The sequence below is a fragment of the Zootoca vivipara genome, chromosome 5, assembly GCF_963506605.1.
Source record: "Zootoca vivipara chromosome 5, rZooViv1.1, whole genome shotgun sequence".
NCBI classification, from domain to species: Eukaryota; Metazoa; Chordata; class Lepidosauria; order Squamata; family Lacertidae; genus Zootoca; species Zootoca vivipara.
Window position 1 is genome coordinate 77,928,684 of NC_083280.1, and position 24,240 is coordinate 77,952,923.

At 39.3% G+C, this 24,240-nt stretch overlaps 1 protein-coding gene across 1 annotated transcript in view; it reads left to right on the plus strand.

The window, feature by feature from the left end:
• PARG (poly(ADP-ribose) glycohydrolase) overlaps positions 1–17,245 on the plus strand; it is a 66,603-nt gene extending 49,358 nt beyond the window's left edge. Inside the window, exons 11-18 of the mRNA XM_035137508.2 lie at positions 401–461; positions 2,421–2,496; positions 6,895–7,042; positions 9,471–9,549; positions 10,982–11,090; positions 14,052–14,157; positions 14,826–14,954; positions 15,177–17,245. Coding sequence (XP_034993399.2) covers positions 401–461; positions 2,421–2,496; positions 6,895–7,042; positions 9,471–9,549; positions 10,982–11,090; positions 14,052–14,157; positions 14,826–14,954; positions 15,177–15,334 — 866 coding nt within the window. The 3' untranslated portion in view covers positions 15,335–17,245. The remainder of the gene's footprint in view (positions 1–400; positions 462–2,420; positions 2,497–6,894; positions 7,043–9,470; positions 9,550–10,981; positions 11,091–14,051; positions 14,158–14,825; positions 14,955–15,176) is intronic.
• Positions 17,246–24,240: the final 6,995 nt, after the last annotated feature.

Sequence of the window (24,240 nt, forward strand, 5' to 3'; positions counted from 1 at the left end):
ACACCTCCTCTAGTAGTTTTAAATTCAAAAGAATATGAACTGAGATATAAGATGGGTATTATAAATAGATTACAACCACCATTTTCTACTTTCTGTTCATTATTTGTTGTTGATTTATTGTTTGATTGCACTTCTACTCTGTTCACTTGCAATTTAAAAATCAAAACATCGATACTCCATTTCAAGGAATGAACATCTTAATATAGGCAATCAACTAGTTATATGTTGTTCTTGTATTTACATGAAACCCAATAAAATTGTTTGGACAAAAAACAAATATTCAACATATTGTTTCTCTGGCAACATTTCTGTGCTAGAAGTACATCCTTTGTAGATTTATCCTCCAAATGAAATGAAGTGCTACATTTTTATATGCTTGCTTGGGTTTGTTTGCTTGTAGAACCCACTGGACTGGTGACATTTACAAGACAGTGTCTACAGGAATTTCCAGATTGGGAAAGGTAGTGTAAAATATCTCTCTTAAAATAGTTTCTATTTGATTAGAGCAGTTATACCTAAATCCCAGTAGCGTTTCAGTGTTTTTCTTTTGCCTGACATCCCGTGTGTGTGTGTGTGTGTGTGTGTGTGTGTGTGTGTGTGTGTAAACCAAAGGTTGGTTGCATAAGCATCTTGTGCTAATGACTTATCTATGTCAGTTTCACAGGGTAGAAAATGCCTTTGGGATATAAAATAAAGTTATTGTTGTTATTGTTATTGTTATATCTCAAATTATCAAGGTCTCTATAACTTCTGTTTCAACCATGTTTGCACCTCGCAGTAGTCCATAAATGATTGTTTAAAAAACACAAGCAACTTGTACCTGTTTTGCTCCTCTTGGCTCATGTTGGAAGGAAACAAATCCTAATACAGTCGTACCTTGGTTGTTGAACGAAGTGAGTGTTCCGGCTTTTGAACGTTCTTTTGGAAGCCAAACATCTTGTGTGGCTTCCGCTATTGTTTCCGGTGCGCCTGCACAATCGGGAGCCAATCAGGAGCCGTGTCTTGGTTTCTAAACGTTTTAGAAGTCGAACAGACTTCCGGAATGCATTCTACTCAAAAACCAAGCTACGACTATACAGTAACAGGATGCTACGTGGCAGAGGGGGCTGCAGCAAGAAAAAGAATGCTACCCATCAGCAGAAGTGCCTTCCACACACACAAGAACACTTTAGGGTCTAAGGCCACATTTGTACATTCTATAGATTAGATCGATCGATCTCAGTGCTATTTTCTAAATGACATTAACTGTATGCTAATAAATGATCACATGTTTCCTTTTAAGCTGAGTGAGGCTAAGCAGAGAAAGCTGCTTTTTTAATTTTTGTTTCTTCTGGAAATGACTAATGTAACTTTGCATTAATGCCAATGCACTCAAATTTTGTACAGAAATGGCTTTATGAAGCCTATTAATTTCTTCCGTTAGCGTTTGGGTCTTGTTCAAGTAGGGGCAAAATAAAGGTTTTTAGGAGCAGTAAATCAATAGCTAGATATGACTAATGCAGCTTAATTTAAACTTGTCTGTTTAATTGCACTACAAGATGATTAAATATGCCAGGAATACCATTTTATGCAGAATAAAAATTTCTGTCTAGATAAAGAATGGGTATTAAATCAAAAAGTTTGAGTATTATGTAAAAAAAAAGAAACGGAAGAGAATTTTTTTTGCAGTATAGTACGATGCTTCTTTTTGTTTTTAAATAAGCAAAATGGGGCCATTTTGAATGAAAACCCGAAAGCTTTAAATTTTCCATTTCAGCAGAAATATAATAGATTTTCCATTCTGCTCAATATGTGTCAATTTTTCATCTTTCACCTCGGCATTCAGTCTGAGGTTACCAGTGGATATGCTTTCCATGGGTGTTTTTCTGTGTGGCAGCAAATAGGCATTTATAGAGTTTCAATTGCATATATAAATGGTAAAAGAACAAGAGATGCTATTGATTCTTTGCATGCTAGCAATGCAGAATCCAAAATGGAGTTTGATTCCCCTCTCTCATGGGACTTGTTGCTTGCTTGTATTTAATGAGAATAAACTTATTAAGGGCATAGGGCCTAATCACAAAACTACTATGGTGTGTGTTGTGCTAACACTCCCACCAACCCTTTTTAGTATTATTTAATTTCTCTCAGTATAGGGATGGTGCTCCATTTAATGGGAACTGTCATCTCCACCAAAACAGTCTGTACCAAGTGCAAGCATTTACCACTGTGGCAACCAACATGGTTTTAGGGTACTGAATTAACCATAAGTGCGACCCTTCCTATGTAATTAAAGAATTCAGTACAGATTGATTGACAGGAGACATTTTCCTTATAAATTTGCAACATGATAAAATTGATTTTTTATATTTTTTTAAAAAAGTATTTTCTCTCTCTAACATATTGTTCTGTTCCTGATTTCTGTGGGTATTTAATTACAGAACCCAGAAAAAGCTGTCCAGGTTGCATGTCACATATGAAGGTACTATTGAGAGCAACGGGCATGGGATGCTACAGGTAAGAGCAGCATAATATATTGGCTTGTGCTATGCTCTAACAAGGCTTTTGTTCTATTGGGCATTTTAGAAGAATCATTCGGCTGTGCCCTAGGTTGTATGTGAAGTACCAAACTAGTGTGCAGTATAACAGACACAGCAGAATTGATTCTGACAGCCTTAACGTTATCTATTGTCTCCAGCTCACCTTGTTTTCCACATGTGTACTCTGTGAATAACCTTTTGATTGACAATTGGAATACCCGGATAGCTCCAGGTTCCTCAGGTCACACAGAGATTGAAGAGCGACAAGAGAGGGGTGGTTCCAGGGTATGAAAGTGACAGGCTGACAGTTTTATTTTTTGTTTCCTTTATTTTGGAAGTGCCCCAGCAGATGACCAGTTCAGTAGTTCAGGAGGCATTGTCTGTTGCTAGTGGAATTGCTTTGGTCTGAGAGCCAGTCAGCTAAAACAGATTGATAACGATTCCGCCTTGTCCATATCTACAAGCATTTTGTTGTTGTTTTAGCAGAGAAGGAACTGAATTCTGAAGTGTGGTATGGGTGGCTGGTATCTGTTTTGTTAATAACAGTTGATTTATCCCTTTTAGACTTAAAACCCATCCACCAGCCTCAGGATGCCAGAGTAATAGGATTTACACCAATCTAATTGTGGGTTGTTCTTCTGCACAAGCCTCATTGCAATCACAGGGAGATTCACAAGACCATTAATGTGGTCTCGTGCTGTTTCCCTTCACTGTAATGAGGCTTGCCTGGGAGAACTTCCTAGAAGATTTTCCCCATAGACCATTAATGGAACAAAATCTATTTAAATCCAGTTTGCATCCTTGTTTTTCACTTAAAAAAAAATTATTATTTTTTACAAATGATATTCCAAAATAACATATACATCATAAACCTATCTGAACACTATACTTAGATGTGTTATAACATTAAATCCCAGGAGAGAGAAAAATCTATATCCTATTTTGGCATTTCTCTGACATTTAGGCCATCCTTAAAAGTAACATCTCCTAACTCTGGACTGCAGTTACAAATTTGAATAAACCTCTTATGTGTCCCTTATCTCTGTATGTTTTCTGGGACTTGTGTCTCACTGTCTTCCTGCTTAAAACTTGTTTCTCACTTCTGAATAAAACAGGAAAATGTTACAGACCACCATCCTTTTTTAGACCTGTTAGAGTAAAATGGGGCAGGAAAACTTGGATTAGTAATTATTATGTAATGCAGAAAGAGTGGAAACTCCATTTTCCAAATGCAGTTGTGGATTGCAGGAATCTGTGATGCGTCATGGGGGAATGCCCATATAATAGAGGGGGAGGTCTTGTGGCCTTCCAGATGTTGTACTACAGCTACCATCACCTATGACAATTGGTTGTGTTGGCTAGGGCTGATGAGAATTCATTGAAATCTGGAGGGCCACAGATTTCCTATCCTTACCACAAAGCATGCTCTAGAAAGCCTCCAGGGGGGAAAATAGCAGCCACTACTTAGCAAGAGCAGACAAGACAAAACAACTATTTCCTGCCCTTCGGTATGGCATTTGAGCATATACAAACAATGTGCCAGAGACACACATAATCAGGAGCAGGGCAAATGAAGGCCCGGGGGGGGGGGAAGTCTTAACTGTAACATCTAATGAAAAATTGTGTCCATAATACATTTTGCAGTGTTAAGAAAATGCATGGGGTAGCATAAGTTACAATTTGAGATTAAAAAAAAACAAACTCCAAAAAAATAGTAGAATGTGCATAGTGTTGTTTGTATATTGTTAGTAGCTGGCAAAATTACATGATCTCATTATTGTACTCATTATACTGTCTCTTCTACCATTTACTGATCTAGTTCACTGGCTTATTATCATGAATTAGATTAGTGTGGTTCTGAGAAGAGAGACTGTTAGCCCTCATATACCCCCTTATTTTATGGGGTTTGACCCTGTTTATAATCTTTGAGCACTGTTACAGTATGCAGAATGAATATAATAAGACAACAATTCATATAATTATAGTTGATGACATAAACACTAATTTGGCTCAGGTAATAGCTGCTGTACAGTGGAGGAAGCTATAGTATTTTAATATGGGAATTGTTCAAAGGCTTTGAGTTCTTAACTTCTCATTTGTGTGTGTCTGACCTTGGGCAATTCAATTTTCATTCCCATGTCTCTGGAGTAGGTAGTTCTAGCAAAACACAGGTAAGGAGCCTATGATGGTCACTCCACTCTGGCAGATTTTATTTCATACTTCTCCTTGAAACATGAGGCCATTTTCTAATGTCGTGAATATTTTCTTCTGAAGCATAACTTTATAGCTTTTGTTACACTTGAAGAGCCTGAAAATACATTAAAACTAAGGTGTGTTTTAATATTGCAAAGCAATATTAAGTTTTCTCCCAAGGCACTTAAAACTGTAGCCTTGAAGGCAGGAAAATAATTAATAATGCATTTGTTGTTCTGTATAAATTTGCATTGAATGCACCCAATTTCACCTCAGCAATGTTATTGTCAGTCCCGTTTCAGCTATGTACCGTAGCTTTCTGATTCTGCATAAACAGAACAAATCCCTCTACTTGGCCAGACTCAGACTAAATATTAGAATGAGGTCTCTTGGGAGCTTTGTGCATTATACGTTGAGCAATAGTTCAACCACAAATGCCTTTCAGCATTTTTATTGTAACTCTCATATTTTTAAAAAACAATTCAGTTGTTAGTTAATAAATTTATATCCTGCCTTTCAGTATGTTTTGATCAGGGCAATTTTTAAAACTCCAGCTTAAAATAGTAACATGAAATGTAAAACAACAGACACAATCTAAAACCAGATCAAATTCCAAGCAAACTTTTCTAAAGAAAACAAATCTTAGAAACCCTGGGAAAATACAAAAAGATTCCTGGCTGGTCCCGAAAGGATGGCTACATAAACGCTGAGTCAGTCTCTTGTAGGAGACCATTCCATAGGTGGGACACCACCATCAAGAAAGCTGTCTCCTCAGCCTGGTCTACTGTGTGTTATTTGGCAGGGGCACTCAAGAGAAGAGCCTCTGGCGATGACCAATTGTATGAAAAGGCTGATCGACTTTTCTTTTTAATCAGACTAGTGACAGAGACCCCAGGGACTCATAGAGGAACATTACTTGAAAGAGATAACAAGGCACTGATTATATGTGTATCCCACATTGTTGTTTTTTGTACAAAAAAGCCAAGAGTGTACAGCTTGTTATCATCTGGCAATTTGTTCCTTTCATTGTGAATGTGAGCTCTCAGGTGTCTTCTGTCATACATTTACTTAGATCTGCCTAGACTGAAAAGTGCTGATAGAATTTAATTACAGGACTTAAATGTGCCCCAGGGTAGGCTGCAGATGGCCAAGGACGTAGTGTATCAAATAATATTTCATCAGTCCTTTAAAACACAAATAATCGCAGTCATCTGAAATGCAAATAAAACACACAAATCTCCTTAGGCCACTTCATGTGTTACATGTTTGCTATTGTGTGCCCAAGCGGCAGGAGGTTGCAACCAGTTCCACTTCCCTAGTATGTGCGTATCATCATGTGGAAGAAAAATGCATTTATTATGTGCATATGTTAAAGTTTACAGGCATAGAAGAATGTTTTTGTGCAGCTGTAAATAATATATAGTCGTTCCTTGGTTCTCGAACACAATGCATTCCGGGAGTCCATCCGACTCCCGGAACCATTCAAAAACTAGGCCCTGCTTCCGATTGGCTGCAGGAGCGTCCTGCAGCCAGTTGGAAGCCACTGAAACCATGGTGGACATTCGACTTTCGAAAATCGTTCAAAAACCGGAACATTCACTTCTGGGTTTCGATTGTTTGGGAGCCGATTTGTTTGGGAGCCAAGGTGTTTGAGATCCAAGGTACGACTATAATGTGTTAAGACGCCTTTGGATCACAAGTTCATTGGCTTCTATTCAATGTAGCACCACAGCTAAGGTTCCATCAGTTCAATGACTTTTCATCACACAACAGAATATTATTTCCCTCTTCTGTCCTGTGTTTCTCCTAAATCTGCGGAGTCCCCCAACCCTCCAGAGCAGATTCGAGGATGAGATGGGGGAGGAGAGAGAGACAGTTACCTTGTGCTAGTGCTAATCCTTGTGCTAGTGCAAGATGTTCATTGAAATCTGCAAGGCATAACCTTTTCTGTGTATACTTGTCATCTAAAAAAAATCAGGGCTTAACTAACTAACTAACAAAAAAGGAGCACAATAAAATGTCTCAGGCTATATGGTAGCATTGCTTAAATATTTTGTGGTTAAGATCAAGAGAACCCCACCTGAACATGAAAAATGAGCATGTATAACAGATCTTTACATTATTGGGGGTGTTGGAAATGTTTTTGACTGTGCTGTAACCACACAAATTATACCTCTGTTAGGTTGATTTTGCTAATCGCTTTGTTGGAGGTGGCGTCACTGGGGCAGGACTGGTGCAAGAAGAAATTCGCTTCTTAATCAATCCAGAACTGATTGTATCTCGCCTCATTACTGAAGTCCTGGATCACAATGAATGTCTAATTATCACAGGTTAGTTTTTGTAAACCTCAGACTTGAGAAATATTCACATACCTCATGTGAACCTGGTGCCAAATAACTCCAGAAACTTACTCCCAGTTCATATCACTGGACAAAAGACAGCAATCTAGGATATGTATTCACTGGAATTGAGCCAATGTGTTTTTAGAATCAGAGAGATTCAGATTCAAATCCCTACTTAGCCCCAGTGTGTGAAATTAGGCTAGTCACTATATCTTAGCTTAACCTACCTTACAGGCTGAGGATAAAATGGGGGTGCAGGGAAAACAATTTATGCCACTTTGAGCTCCTTGGAAAAAAAGTCTAAAAATGAGCCAGAAGTCAAATGATGCAGCTGGTTAGATGCATGGGAACTCTTGAGCGTTACCCAGCCTAGAGGAAAGTACAATACAAAAATAACTGGCAACTTGGATGTATGTGATCCTTTACTGTTAATAGTAAAAACATATGATCCAGGTACCAGATATGATGTTAGGGAGTAAAGGCATTGATCAATAACATCAGCTGATGGGCAGGTGTCTGTGGTTTGGAGGAAATGGCTTGGTGGGCCAAGATTGGTCCACAAGTTGGAGGTTCCCCATTGGATCCGAAAATTGTTATTGTATATGTATTTACTATGGCCCTTTGTTTTATTTCCCCAAACCGAAGAGAGCAACTAAGATTGATCTGAGCTATATAAAGAGGAGTATCATAATCTGTTCGGAGGGCAAAAGCAAATAGTTTTTAGGGCTTCTGAATCCAAAATGGATGCTTTTATTTCTGAGGGATGGCCAAACAAACAAAGGAAGCATTTTTTCCCTCAGTTTTTTTCGTGCACTTTACTTTATTACAGTACTTTCTAATTAATATCTGTGATGCAATGTTCTGCTCCCTTAATGGAAACAGCCATTTCATCATCCTCATTTGATCCTTGGCTTACTTCCATATCTGTGCTTAGGCGAGTTTCTGCTGTGTACAGCTATCTGTCCAATAAATTACAGTCTTTCGATGATGCATCTTGACTCAGTGGCCTAGGCCCTAATGGATGTAACTGTGCCCCTGAAATTTGCAGAAGAGACGGAGAGATTGGAAAGAAATTAGATTTGTTGCAATTGTCCAGCATCTGAGATCATCACAGTAGCAAATATGAAACACAAAGCAGAGGCTTTTCCCACCTACTGAGTGGTCAGAGGGAATAGTTGAAATCGGATGTTTTGCTTTGATACCTGCATTCATTTTTATTTTATTTATTAAGTTTATATTCTGCCCTTCATCATAAGACATCAGGGTGGTTCATAGAATAAAATAGGCAATTTGAAAATGTATTACGAGTCTGACAGCTGTAGGTAATTACACGTTGCTAAAATGAAAATTAGCATACTTTGTGTTTGTATGAACATGGTCGATATCACCAAACTGCAATTTGATAGGCATGTTGCATTTATTACAGTTTTCTCAAAAAAGACTTTCTCACAAATGGTGAGGGAGACACCAAAGTGGTCATTTTTTCATGCCTCCCTCTTATACCCTTCCCCAGTTCTCACTTATGTAGTTGTGGTGAACATAAAAAGTAGTCCCAAGTAGAAGACACAGAAACACTAAGGGAGGGAAAGAACAATTAAAATTATTTTAAAGCCTTTTTAAATAAAGATGAATTAATTCATCTTAACAAAGGAGAAGGTATTCCTTTCCATATGCTTTAGTGGAGGCATTACTATTCATCATGTGTCTGGTTTCATATTCCAGTATTAAAGCCAAGTGTATTGTGAATAATAATATGTAGGGTACCATAGCTATTTGGTTTTGATGAACTTTCTAATCCATGGCTTAGAAACTCTGAGAAGGTTCTTAAGATCAGACTGAAACTCACTTCCTTGACTATGTTATATGAAAGGATAGATGATTATTCTAAGCTCATCAGACAGTTTCAGGCCCCAAGACAGTGCAACCTTTCCTGGCCTTCTATACCGATCAAGCATGACAACCTCCTTCAGTTTCAACAAGGCAGCCAGCGAATTATAATACTGCTAAGCAAACAATTTTCTCCTTCTCTCTCTCTCCCCCCCCCCTCCGCCCGCTACACTAGAATTTTGCAACTTGTTTTATTCACTTTGGATTTTGACAAGCTGATTTCCCATGTGCAAGGCATTCAGACTTCCTTTTCAGCATATAACCATAATACCAGTAAAATGATTTGTTTAGCAGAGACAGAGAAAGATGGTTGGTAACAAAGTTTGGCAACTTGTTCAATGGTTTGGATACACATTCTGGGACAGCTCTTTTGCATATATTTATTTGTGCATTTGGCTTTTCTGGATCCAAACTACATTGCTTTTGCTTATTCAAATGACATTTCCTATCAACCTTAATGAACAGGTTTTCAGAAGGGGAATGACTCAGCTGATGATGGCTTTTAAAATGTGAACTTTCCCCCCGCCAGGTACAGAGCAATATAGTGAATATACTGGCTATGCAGAAACGTACCAGTGGGCCAGGAGCCATGAAGATCAAACACCCAGGTAATGTTCTTGTAAATGAGTGGCTTTGACACTGTGAAAGTTGATAATAGATCCTCAGGGCAGTACTTTGCTGTGAGCTCATTTCCCGTGACTGCGATTGACAGTTTCACAATACAGAGGACCTGCAACAAAAAGTGCATTTTACAGTGCATTTTCTCTTATAAAAGGAGTGCTTCTGTTTAGGATGGCAGCCAGCTATTCCCTCCCCTCGTGTTTCGTTTTTCTTTTCCAGTAGTCATCCCATAGATACTTAGCATGTTTAGTCCTCATTGTGCTGTTTTTTCAGGAGGGTAGCCCTCTTAAGTTTTTTTTTTGTGTGTGGGGCAGACGACAACGACTCCAGGACACAAGGACCTCCCTCTTCTTCCTCTGTTGCCCCATTTTGACTACGATCCTATCAAGACAAGCCCAGTTTGTTCTTAGGAAGAATTATGCTCGGGATTCTACTATGTCTTCACACCTTGAGTTTTTGTTCTCTGATTCACAGTGTGTAAAGCTGCTCAGGCCACTTAGAACCATGTTTCCTCTTTACTTTGGAAAGACTTAGGGCACGTCTGAGGCATATCAGATGGAAGTGCAAAGTACCATGGAAACATACATGCAGTCAGAGACGGTGCACGTGTAAAGAGAAAATCTGGAGCATTTCAGAGTTAATCAACCCTTTTCTCATAAGTAGAGGGATGTATACCAGTATCATGTTTTCCAGAATGTGTCCCCCCATCTCTCTTCAGAGCATGATAAGAAGTAACCTTTACTTGGTATATTTAGTTTTTATATACCTACAGTAACAGTAACTCCTACTGGAACTGGTTCTGTGATGTCTCATAGTTAGTTCTCCAAAAATTCTGTCTTTTGGGGGGAGGGCATTTTCTGGCACTGCTCCTAAGATTAGATTAACCCAGGAGGGTTCTTAGGAGAGAGCATGTGTTTGATAGAGAGGCCCAAGTGTCTGGACAAAGGCTTTGCTAATTTCTGTCACCTAGTTGAGACTTAAAGTGCCTGTTTATGCTGAGGAAAGGCAAGAAGAAAAGGATTGTGTTTGAAACATGCAGCAGTACAGCAAGCAAAACGAATGTTGTCTCTTTTTTTTGGCCATCCAGGGAGTCTTAGTGGTTAAATCACATAATGTCCATTACTTAACATTTGGGATCTGACGTTCACATTGTATAATTAATGTATTTTTAAATCTGTGGGGAAACTTCATGTGTCCTCCCACATCCATTCCCTCTTTGATTGGAGTTCACCTATGATCTATTACAGCATTGCTTTTCCTTGACATTATTTCTGTGCTTTTTCACCACTGGTGAAGCCCAGGAGAGATGAACTCATTTTCAATCTTGTTTATATGAGCAGTATTATCGCACAGTTAATTTTACTGCCCTTTTTCTCTCTCCCCCTTCTCCTCTCCCCACCCCCTTCCGTTCCAATGCAGGGATGAATGGCAGAGGCGCTGCACAGAAATTGTAGCCATAGATGCATTTCATTTCAGACGTTTCCTTGATCAGTTTGCTCCTGAGAAAATTAGAAGAGAGCTCAACAAGGCCAGTAACTCCTTAATCCATCCTGCAGCCTTAAGCCCATCATTTATTTGCAGCCATTTCATTAGTGTTTGAGTTGTGCTGTCCAATAATTTTTGCAGTGTCAACAACTCCTTGAAGGGAGACTTCCTGCTTAATTGCAGTGTCAGTTCACACAAGGCGTTATTCATATTTTCAACAGTAAGATTAAAATCGAACCTTGCCAGGTTAAATCAAGTTGGTAAGTGGTTCTCTCTTGAAATACCTCCTTTCATTTTGGAAAAAAATGAACTCAATAGTTGCGTTCTTGGAGCTTTATCCAAATATCCACAGAAATGGTTGCAAAGCAGTCATGCTTACTGATTCCTTATGCAATGTGTTGTTGTGATTGGTCAACTCCTAGATAGCTGCCTATTTTTAAAAATAAATTCTACTTAAAAAGTAGCAGTATGGTGCTCATTAATTTTAGCCATATGTGCCTTTCCCCTTCACTTTTTCACCTAATATGCTCAGTTTTCTTTTGTGAAATACTTTTTTAAAACCAACGTAAAGGCTTGGGGTGTTTGGAAATCATGGGAAGCGCTACTTGTGTGACCTACATTCAGTTAGCATATGCTTCTCTTGTGGGACTTGATCCATCAGTTGAAGGCATTTTAACCCAACTCCAGAAATGTAACTTGCCAAATTTGAGATGACAGTGAAATTTAGACAAAGTGATCCCACCAGAATCCAACACTAAGTGACTGCAGAAGTACTTTCTTGTCTGGTTAAAACAGTTTGTCTGAATCCTCTGTGGTAGCATCACATTAACCTGTCTTTTAAATAAATAAAAAATCTTATATATTTCTTAAATCACCTTGCACAGTTTTTAATAGCATGCAACAAAATATTAAATCCCTGTGAAATATTAAACTATCCATACACGACTATCCATATCTGTTTATTGTGAGAACCAAACCTTTACACAAATATCTACATGACAATAATTTAAACAATATTAAAATTCATTACATACTATGAAATATTAAACATTGCATTGGTTCCACTTGTTAGCCACAGTAGTTTGTCTAAAGCAGCAAAAATACAAATACAGAAGCTATTTCTACCCTTTGTAATATATCTTCATTGCTAGCATATGAATTTGCCTAATAATCTTGAGGGGTTTTGATATGACACAGCCATATATGCTTAAGCATGTTCAATTTAACGTGACAGGCATTTCTTAATAATTAATATTTTCCATCTAAGATCCATACTCTTTAAGATTATGGTTTCAAAAATGCTTAGCATAATTAAGAGTTATTTTACTTTTTAAATAAGAGAGTAAAACTGGTATTTCATATTAAAAGTAGCATTAGGTACTATCACTGATAGTAATAAAATAGGCTCCTGCAATAGACAGTAAATAAAATTAGTAAACTTCTACTGACATCTTAATTGGAAAACTAAATCACCTGCTCTAAGCATCTGACATCAGACTTGATGCATTCCATCATGTTGATAGGAAAGATACAAGTTATATATTAGGATAGATTTTATACATTTTCATGCTGTACACAATTCTTCCTCTTTGAATAGAGGTGATTTTAAAGTAGTGGATCATACTTGAAGCAACTGCTGAGCGACATATTTTGCATTTCATTAACTAAATCAAACACAGATTTATGAGGAATATGTAAACTATGTTACACTGTAGACTAAGAATCTCATTGGATGTTTCTTTTAAGATGCCTGCTTGCTTATAGGTGCTTGAAATTCCACCTGTCAAGTGTTAATTTAAGGTTGTTTGTGAGGTGTATTTGAACAAATTTTTGCTTAACCTTTGTCAGGAATCTTGGGCAGTGCCAGTGGCTGCCTTGTCCCTGACTCCCTCCATTGTATCCACACACACAAACCTGGGTTGACCAATTCACTTGATTTTCCCTGTTAAGCCACAGTCTCAGTATAACAGTTTGGTCTACAGCTTCTTCGCTTCAGAGAACTGGAGAGAGGTGTGGGAGGGGGTACCATTCTCGGTGCCTTTCCAGATTATTTTTTCTTCCTTTCTACCATAGTCTTCTATTTTATTTTTTTAAAGCATCATATGCACTTATCTTCACCTGCCAGATTGTGAGACCAAGAAAACCCACCCACTTAGGAGAGGCTGACAAGCTGTGACACAGGTTCTTTGCAACAACTTTGCATCAGCATAAACATGCCCTAAGCTGTGAGTGAGCTGGTAGGCTGGGCAACTAGGAAAATGACAGACTGAGCTTCTCTCCTTCCAAGACTAAGAGGGTGTCAGCTCCCTTCCCACTTTAATTTTTCTCAGTGTATTGTTTCTTCGTTGAGTTGATATCCCACCTTTTTCTCAAAGTGGCATACATGGTTCTCCCTAGCCTCATTTAATCCCCACAGCAACCCTGTGAGGTAGATTAGGCTGAGAGGCAATGACTGGCCCAAGGTCTTCATGGACGAGTGAGGATTTGAACCCTGGCCTCCTGGTTCCTAGCCCAATACTCTAGCCACTACACTTACCCTTCCAGGGGAAGGGGCAGAGAAGATGCATGCAAAGAAGCCTAGAAAAGCAGATTCCTTCCATGAAAAAGAAAGTGCTTTCCTTGGGATTTTCAGACCCAGACCATACAAGGTTGTGCATATTCATCACCAAAGGAACTAAGATTGCCAAGGAAATTTAATCGCTTCAGTTAAAACAATATATTCCGAATGGGTTGAATTTACCGAAGGCTGGTTTAAAGTATTTTTTTGTTTTCTAAGATTCAGGAAAGTTTGGGGCTAGTAGGAATGGATGGAAGAAGAGCCATAGGGGCTAGGTAGGTTTAGATAGCATGAAAGAAGCATAAACGAAATACACATGAAGAATTTTGATGTCATACACAATCTTTATTGCGGTGATACACTAAATACAGTTCTTTGTGGTGTTAATAGAATAACAGCTGAGAAATCCCAATGGCAAAGTGCTATGAGCTATTTTTCTTCCTTCAGGCTTACTGTGGTTTCTCTCGACCTGGAATTCAACCACATCACCTTTCTGCAGTGGCTACTGGAAACTGGGGCTGTGGTGCTTTTGGAGGCGATTCAAGATTGAAAGGTAAAGGTTAGAAATATTGTAAAGAATTACGTAAAACTAGAATCACAATCAATCAATCCTTTATTTCAGCTTTAAGCTCATAGACAGAACAAGAACAAGGGCACGCACGATTTAGTTTACAATTAATAACAATAAAATAAGTTTAAAGGTATACAGAATTAGATAAAATTATAATAAAAGAATTTCAAGTTACATATAACAAACTGGCTAGATGAGGTCTACGTGCCCTGGCATCTCTACGTCCTAAGTGACAGAGGCAGGTGGGTGCCAGCTCAGCATCAGATGTACTCTCCATCATCTCTCCTGAAGTGGGGAGGCTCCTGTGCAGCTGGGGAAGGTGCCAGAACCAGCTCCTTCGCTGCAGAAGCTGGAGTGGGCTTTTCTGGCAGGAAAGTAACTGGCGACAGTTCTGTCAACTGTCTGACTCATCTACAGAGCGTGGATCTCCATCCCCTCTCCCACTGGGACCCTCCTTAGGATCAGGCACCACATGGGACTCAGAATCCACCACCACTTGTAACTCCCCAGGGTCATCCTGATCCAGTCCCCTGGGTTCCTCCCATTCCTCATGAGGGTCCAACCACCCCCTCCAAGACTTTCCCACTATTGACACCAATGAACTCCTTCATTCTGTATTCACCCGTTTCTCTTGTATCAATTTATTTCAGCCTTAATACAAATCTTGGCAGCTGCAGAGGCTGGGCGAGACGTTGTTTATTTTACCTTTGGAGATGCTGAGTTGATGAGAGACATTTACAGCATGCACACTTTCCTAATCGAGAGAGGACAAACTGTTGGTAAGCATCAACGGACTCTTTGGAAGAACATGTGATGATAAACAAGGCAGGGTCATAGTCGCTATTATACTACTGACGTAAATCAAGGAAAAGATTTTTGGGAATTGAAGAAATTGAGCTGTGGTGTTTACAATTCAGTTGTTTATGAGCAGGCTGTTAAAAATTGGCTGTTTCAAAATGAATAACTTTTGATTTTGTTTTGTTTTGTTTTTCATTTTCCAGGGGATGTCTACAGGCTGTTGCTCAGATATTACAATGAGGAATGCAGGTGTTGCTCTACTCCAAGACCAGAAATCAAACTCTACCCTTTCATATACAGTGCAGTAGAGTCCTATGCAGATTCCACTGATGACGAAAGAGGATTATGTTTTGATGACTAAAAATTTAATTTTCAAGACGAATATCCCTTCCTGTCTTCTCCATGTAGAATATTAATTGAATTGCTGGATGTAACATACAGAGTAGCTTAATATATCCATGTATATAATTACTGTTTTATGCATTATATCTGAAGACCAATCTTGGATAGAAACAAAATTTCTTTCCAGTGTAGAATGTAAATCCTAATCATTGCATAATAGAACGAAATGTTTGGTAAACATATCCCCCCCCCTCCCTGCTCAAGGTTCAAGGTTGAGTTTTTGATCTCTTTTCTTTATGGGCTTATTTGAAAGCAGCAGATTTGTACTTGCCTACTGTTTCTTTCCATTTTTTATAGAGATGCTCATATATAATAGAAAGAGATTTCCTATATAAACCAGTTTCTTAGCACTCCCTTCGGTAGTATAATTTATGAGAGGCGGTGGGGGAAGCCTTGTAATGATCTGTTCTATTGGACATACAGTTTCATAAACAAACCACCCTTAACGTCCCACTAATAATTTTAGTTAAAGACATTGGGTTGGATCCAGTGCTAGGCCTACTCTCAGAGTAGATCCATTTAAGTGAATGGACATGATTAACTTGGGTCCATTCATTCCAGTGGGTCTACTCTGAGTAGGACTTGCTGTAAGCAAAGCTGCCCTAGAAACAATAATGGCAAGTGTATCCCGAGATTGTGTCCCTTTTGATGGAGGCAGGATGAGGCAAAGCACAATGGATCCAGATTACAAGAAAGCCAGGATCAAAAGTAAGAGATGGTAAAGGGATTTATATTATTTCTTACATTAGAAGAAGAAAACTATAGCAAGGGCCATATATTTCTGAAAGGATGAAACAGCTTTTTAAAATGGTTTTAAATTGCACCAGTTTCTTTGTTGCAGTTTTCTGATATTCCTGCAATTCTGATGGATAAATATATCTATATATTATTTAATGTACAGTGAAACCTAGATTATTGTACTAGGATTTCAGTTATATAATATACAACCCTGTAAGGCATGCCTTCCTAAGTATGGACAATATTGTTGAAACTTTGCTTTGGTAAATGCACAAGCTGAAGGAAACATCTCCAAGACAGTCCCAAATGGGAGTTGTGTGTGGCCACAGTTCACAACTCATCATTTCAGTGGGACACTGGAAAAAAACAAAACACTATTCCTTGATTTTGCCCTTCAGGGGAACGTGCTCTTAAAGGAAGGAAACAAAAATTCACAGGAGGGACATTGGTAGAAACGTTGCTATAACCAGTTCTCTGTTGGCTAATGGAAAAGCAGCATTAAGGAAACCTTGCTGCTTAATGCTGATTGCAGCATAATGCTGCATTGACTTTTCTCTCCAGCTTTGAAACAAACTAGCACAGGGTGAATAGGTTAATAAGAGTCGTATGGTCCCAACTGCTTCCTAATTAAAGAGAAAACTAAACTGTCCAGGATGCTGCATCAAAGCCAAAAGGCATAATTCCAGGTCGATTCAATATTTTCCCTTTGTCTTAATTTCTTTCACAGCTATTCAGTATCTTCCTTCTCAACTATGTGGTATACTCTCTATTTTTTAGCAAGAGAGAACTTTCTGGTGCTGCAATCTTGAATACTGAGAGAGCTGATGGGCCAATGATCCATTAGATGGGAATGTGCCATCACAAACAGCTGTGTAATAGAGTGCTTTTCTCTCTTGACCAACCTCTCTCTAAATTCCGCAATGACAAAACATGCAATTATAGTCACCCATGGCTGTATATAATAATTTATAAAAAGCTGAAGTATATCATTCTTTAAACCTGCAGGTTGTGCTTTGTTATTTTTGGATTGGGGCGGTGAAAAATCAGTATGCTACATTTACATGATTTCTTTTGTAAAGGAAAATAATAAATCTGATGAACATGTTTCTCCACATTTGACTTTTGATGTGTTCTTTTTTTAAAAAAAAATGGCATATGTTTTTTATGAGCAATGCCACGGGCCTATTGCCGTCCTACTATTCCATGCTAAAATAATTAAAATTCTGCAGCCAAACTATTCAAACTATGCACTTGAAGAAACTGAACAGTACAACTTAAAGGTGAAGGTACCCCTGACCGTTAGGTCCAGTCGCAAACGACTCTGGAGTTGCTCGCTCATCTCACTCTATAGGCCAAGGGAGCCGGCGTTTGTTCGCAGACAGCTTCCAGGTCATGTGGCCAGCATGACTAAGCCCCTTCTGGCGAACCAGAGCAGTGCACGGAAACACCATTTACCTTCCCGCCAGAGCAGTACCTATTTATCTACTTTCACTTTGACTTGCTTTCGAACTGCTAGGTGGATAGGAGCTGGGACCGAACAATGGGAGCTCACCCCGTTGCAGGGATTTGAACCGCCAACCTTCTGATCAGCAAGCCCTAGGCTCAGTGGTTTAGGTCACAGTGCCACCTGCGTCCCTACGTAACTTTAAAATGTGCGAATTAAACAAAAGTACACACACACACACACACACACACACATTCATATAACATTGTGAAATTTTTGCTATTTTGTTTAATTTTTTCTGGTTTTGCTAGTTGGGGGTTAGGGAGAGGGATTTAAGAATAAGAAACCTTTATCATGTCTGGGTCCCTTTGGACTGCAGTTGATAGCTTTCAAAAGTGTTACCTATCTACAGCAGGAGCAGCTGGCCTGTGGTCTTCCAGATGTTGTTGGACTGCTATTGTTGTTGCATCCATCGAGAGACAATGGAGTGCACCTCCAGGGTTGAAGTCAAACCACTGGAGAATCATGGCGCCCTCCGTGGCTGCAGAGACTGGCAACTCCTAATTGCTGCCTCCTGCGTTCAATCAAAATACTTTATTCAACCGATAGTCAGAAAGAAAAACATTTCTCAATGCAAATATAAAAATATAAAACTGAAGGCATCAGAGGGATACATAAATGAAGTATGACCGCGCTACTGAACCTCCTACAGGTAACCCACATCAAGGCATTCGATTATACGTTTCCCACACTTGAGCGCCAGGAAGAGGAATTTAGCCACCGAGAAGGTTACTTTCCCAGTGGGCTTGTTTAGCAAATATGCTGCCTGCCGTTCTCTTAGTTGGGAACTAAACGGAGATAAATATGGGGTTATAAGATATTGCCTTAAATCATTATAAAAGGGACAACTCAGTAAAATGTGTTGTGTGGATTCTACCTCACCCAAGGCACAATGGCACATTCTCTGACTGTATGGGACTCCTCCAAATCTTCCCCTCAAAACTGCTGAATCAAGAACATTCAGTCTGGCCGCAGTAAGTAAGCTGCGGTATTCCACGTAGCCCAATGCACCTGCTCCCCTAAAAACATCCCAGATTTCACGCAGGCTGTGTCCTGTCTGGCGATATCCCCCAATCTCTGAGCGATCACCGCTTTGGTGCGGCTATACGTCATGGACTCAATATAAAGGGAGGACAAACTGCATTTCTGCACTTCCTCTACCACTTCCCCTTCCCATGGAGATTTTTGGTGCTTTAGCAGCACCAACATGACCTCTCCGGGGGCTGGGCTTCCCAGGTGACAATACCCTGCCTGCTCAGCCTCGTGGGCCAAAGGAAAGCAGAGCTAATACGTTTGACACCAGCTTGGCTGCAGGAAACAGGCATACAAGGTGCTATCCAACCATCTTAGGAGACTACCATTATCATAATATATTTATATATACCCTGCCTTTTCCCCTGACAGGTGGTTTACACATAAAATAGGAACAGCTGAAAAACATGGGGGTGGGGAGGCAATAATTTTAAAACATTTAACAGTAATAGAATATATTCTATCTAAACCACTGAGACTCTTGGGCTTGCCGATCAGGTGGTCGGCGGTTCGAATCCCTGCAATGGGGTGAGCTCCCGTTGCTCTGTGCCAGCTCCTGCCAACCTAGCAGTTTGAAAGCATGCCAGTGCAAGTAGATAAATAGGTACTGCTGTGGTGGGAAGGTAAACAACATTTCTGTGTGCTCTGGCTTCCGTCACGGTGTCCTGTTGCACCAGAAGCAGTTTAGTCCTGCTGGCCACATGACCTGGAAAACTGTCTGTGGACAAACGCCGGCTCCCTCGGCCTTAAAGCGAGATGAGCGCCGCAGCCCCATAGTTGTCTTTGACTGGACTTAACCGTCCAGAGGTCCTTTACCTTTTTCTACCTTTTATATTCTATCTATTTAAGAACATGGATAATTACCATAAAGCAGCATGGCACCAGCCCTTTCATTAAAAGCAGCCAGTTCCCAACAGCCTGTTGGAATAAGATGGCGGAAGGACAAGAAGGAATGACTACAACTCCTCCTTATCCCTGAGCGTTGACCACGCTGGGTGGGACTGATGGGGGATGTAGTTCCATAACATCTGGAGAGCCATAGTTAAGCCACTTTTCTCTGTAGTTAACTTTTAAAAATGGGATGACTCTTAATTTGGGGCAAATAGAGAAAGCATTTTCCTGTCTTTAATATGACGCGAGCAAATTACACATTACCAATTATAATGAAAAGCAACCTTTTTGTGTGTGTCTTCAGCTTGTTGCTCATGAATTTACCTTTTGTTTTGTGTACATAAATATTCATGCCCAATGGTTCTTTTCAAACCCTGGATAACATCAGAGGCAGGTTGAAGTGGGTGCCCCCTGGTGTAGCTCCACTAACAGCAGGATGTTGTCAGTGGCTGCTCCTCAGTAGAGCTGCCCCCCCACAATCTCCCTTGTTTGTGACCTTTTTAAATATTTCTCCCACCCAACATGAGTGAATGTCATTACCTGAAACCAAATGCGTCAAGCAGGACTTGGGAAATGCATTCTTTGGGGTTTTTTAAATTATTAAAAGTAGCATCTGCTCTTTAGAAATGTAAACTCTTTGTGGCAGCAACGTTTGCTGATGGGAAAGCTCGTTGGCAGCCAAAGGCTTTGTTTTCTCTTCGTCTACTGCTGTTTTCAAAACGCAAGACTTGTGTGTACAATTTGGACAATCCACCCATCCTCACATTGCACACATTAGTTGGGTTATTTGAATTACATCGTACAACCTTGGAAATACGGGATAATCAACAGAGAAGTGGAATCCATGCATGCATTCATGTCATATTGAGTTATTAATTTTTTTGCAGTTAAGAGCAACATTTAATACTTTCTCATTTCTGCCAAAAGTTGCAGAGTGGAGAAATTGCAGAACCTTGGTGCCAAATTTATCATAACCACTGAAGATACTCTGGGACTTAGCACTTATAGGAAAAGATACTATAAAAGATACTATAAACTATATCAGACTGAGAAAAAAGAAGAAAGGTCAGCTTCACCAGCATGGTTTTCTTGATGCCCAAATAGATGATTATAAGGCAGGGATCAGCAAACTTTTTCAGCAGGGGGCTGGTCCACTGTCCCTCAGACCTTGTGTGGGGCCAGACTATATTTTTTTAAAAAATATGAACGAATTCCTATGCCCCACAAATAACCCAGAGATGCATTTTTAAACAAAAGGACACATTCTACTCATGTAAAAACACCAGGCAGGCCCCACAAATAACCCAGAGATGCATTTGAAATAAAAGGACACATTCCACTCATGTGAAAACATGCTGATTCCCGGACCGTCTGCGGGCCGGATTTAGAAGGCGATTGGGCCGCATCCGGCCCCCGGGCCTTAGTTTGGGGACCCCTGTTATAAGGTTTATAAAAAGTTTATGGAAGTTTAAAGATTGCTGTAGATCTCCCAAGTGACTGGCAATAGATCAGCAAGCATTTCAAACTCCCACTTATTTAACAACAGAAGGAAGAAAACGGTGCTTGCTGCCTGTATTAAGTTGCTGAAATGAAGAAAGCTACCTAGGAATGGACTTGTGTGGAAAGACGGAGTTCAATGTAGATTTGTAACTGAATGTGCTCAGAGGTACCCTGTTCATTAATTATAACTCATACCTCTCTCTGGTTAACATATGTTACATTTATAGTAAGAAATGAAGTTGATCCAACAAGTCTGAAGTCTGTCCAATCATGTAATACACAGTCAAATGGCTTAGCATTCACTACACTGTTAGTTCCCAGCTTCCTAGTCTGGGTAAATGCCAATACTGGAAGGACCTTCTGTCTTGAAAGAGATAAAATATATACCTGTAAAAAAAAATCCCTTCAAATGCTATTTAGCATTTTTAACATGATTGAAAAGATAGATTAAATTTTGTGAAGTATTATCAGTTGCTTGTAGCTTTCCAATATTCCATAAACCTTTTTTAAAAAATTAAATGCCTGTATATTTATGGCCTTGTTATGTACACAGCCTATTCCTTATTAATTTATCTTTGCTTAAGTGAATTCAACCTATATGTGGGGCATCTCTTACTCTTACCTCCATTACAGCAGTGCCATCAATTTCTGGCTAACCAAGCTGTCTCCTTGTGTTACGACGTTATTTGCAATTCTGAGTGGAGTGACTCTTGGACTATGGTTAAGAGAGATCCAGTACATTTCAATTACTCTTTTATGTGTATTAATTATATCACAAATAGCTGACTGATCTTGTGCAATTTTTCATCAAAGGACCCAACAAATGCTGTTATTAAACCTTGTGTTGCTAACTCTGTCTTCAGATCGCTCACACTGTAAGGTAATTACGCTGCTGGAATTTAAAGTCATTATTTCTGCTGTTGCCTGAGGAATTTGCAGAAGAAATAGTGTTCATAAGTTGCCAGGAGCATGGGTTTCTTAATCTTTGTCGTACAGCATCATTCAAATAAACAAAATGACATTTTAATTTGTGATTGCTTGACCTTCTACAAATTCAGGTTATGAAGGAGTGTTTTTGCTTTTTATATTCCATGAAAATTAGAGAAGAAGTGGGGAAATTGATAGGATATTCTTAAATTTATTTAAATGAAACCTTCAACAACATGGAGATACCCATGAATCTTTGAGGATTACACTACTGTATAACATAGTCTCATGCACAGAACAAAAGAAGCAGGAGAAAAGAATTCAAAAAGTGTGACCTTCCAGTGCTAAGTTGAAAGCTGATACTGAACATGACTTTATGGACATTGCCGCATCTCTGTGGTGAAAGGCGAGTAGATCTGATGTTGGCCAGAGAGTGGCAACAACTCTAATACCAGAAGTACCAATAACAATGATCTTGGGAATTGGACCCATAGTTCACATGGAAATGACTTAAAATGTTTTCTCTCTGCTTTTTGACACTGAAGCCACCAATATCAGATTTTAAAACACAGACAAATAAAACAGTAATAAAGGATCAAAATAAAATTTATAAATAAGTTAAAACTACATCATCTTAACACGTAAAGCAACAGCAGAATTAGATAATAATTTGAGATAATGGGGGGAAACGGCCCCAAGCTTACCTTCAGTTGAAATCTAACATAAACTAAACTATTCCACAACCTGAGGACCAGGCAGCTGTAATTCCTGAAGGCAGGGCCCCCGAGATCAAGGCTTCTGGTGACAACTTTAGCAAATGGGTAGGTTCACAGAGAAGGTGATACTTCAGATGCCATGATTCTAGGCTGTTTAAGGCTTTCTTTGTAGTCAACACCAGTACTTTATCAGTAGAGTACTTCAATAAAAACGCAGTCCACAAGGACAGAAAACTTAACAAGATTGTAACTACTGTGGGTTAGGCTCTATAATGAGGTCAAACTACACAGCTCTTCCTCAAGCTAGATTTTTTTATATATATAAAAAAATGTAACTTAGATTCCAACTCTACCCCCATTTTATTCAATTTAGTGTTAAACATTAGATTTACTGTCTTCCAATCCTCTGGGGAGCTCTGTGTGCACATTACATTGAGAGCATGAGCTGTCCTAGTTGCACTTTGCTAATGCTATAAAATGGTTATTAATAGTAGAAAGACAAGAGTTTTACTCAAGCCATTTTTCTTGGTGTTTAACAAGATTTATAAGTGTCCTCTTAGAAAAGGTGTTTCCAGTTACTTTTGACCTATAGATAATGTGCCATCGCACATTTTTGAAAGTATCAAAACTTCCGATTCAAAATACTTGCTCTGACATTTTTCTTTGCAATATGGGACCTATGAAGCAAATGTAGCATGAAAGAGTGTGCTGGTAATCTAGCCATTTCACTATTTGTTTGAGCAGCACCCTGCTATGACTTCGAAAATAACGATTTTGTTCTGAAAGCATCAATCAGGATTTGAGATATCCCCCCTCCCACCTTCATTGTCACTGCAGAAATGGCTTGCTGCTTGGAATCTCGCAAGGAGACAATACCTTCTCCACAGTACCTTTTAGGAGATTGTCTTTCAATATGATAAATGTGTGAATATATATTAAAAAATCGTGTTTGTTTTCCATGCACTGGTGGGAGCCACAAAAAACATGTTGATGGTCCATGTCCATCCGCACAGTGGGTGGCAAAGATCCCCCTGAACCATTTACTTGTAATTTCTTTAACAACAACAAAAAGAGAGACTGAAATAGCTTGGCCACTGGTCCTTAAAAAACATTACTGTAACCAGGCATTCTTTTGTCTAAGCCCTGGACACAGCCATAGTGATCAGAACATAGAATTGTAGAGTTGGAAGGGACCCTGAGGGTCATTTATTCCAACCCTCTATACTGCAGGAACCCTAACTAGATAATACATGGCAGATGGCCATCCAACCTCTGCTTAAAAACTTCCAAGGAAGGAGAGTCCACCACCTCCCGAGCAAGTCAGTTTCACTGTCAAACAGCTCTTACTGTCAGAATTTTCTTCCTGGTGTTTAGTCCAAAATCTCCTTTCTTGTTGTAACTTGAATCTATTGGTTCAGGTCTTAGCTGTCGGAGCAGGATAAAACAAGCGTGCTCCATGTGACAGCCCTTGAGATATTTGAAGGTGGCAATCCTATCTCTTCTCAGACTCCTCTTTACCAGGCTAAACCTACCCAAATTCCCTCAACCGTTCTTCAT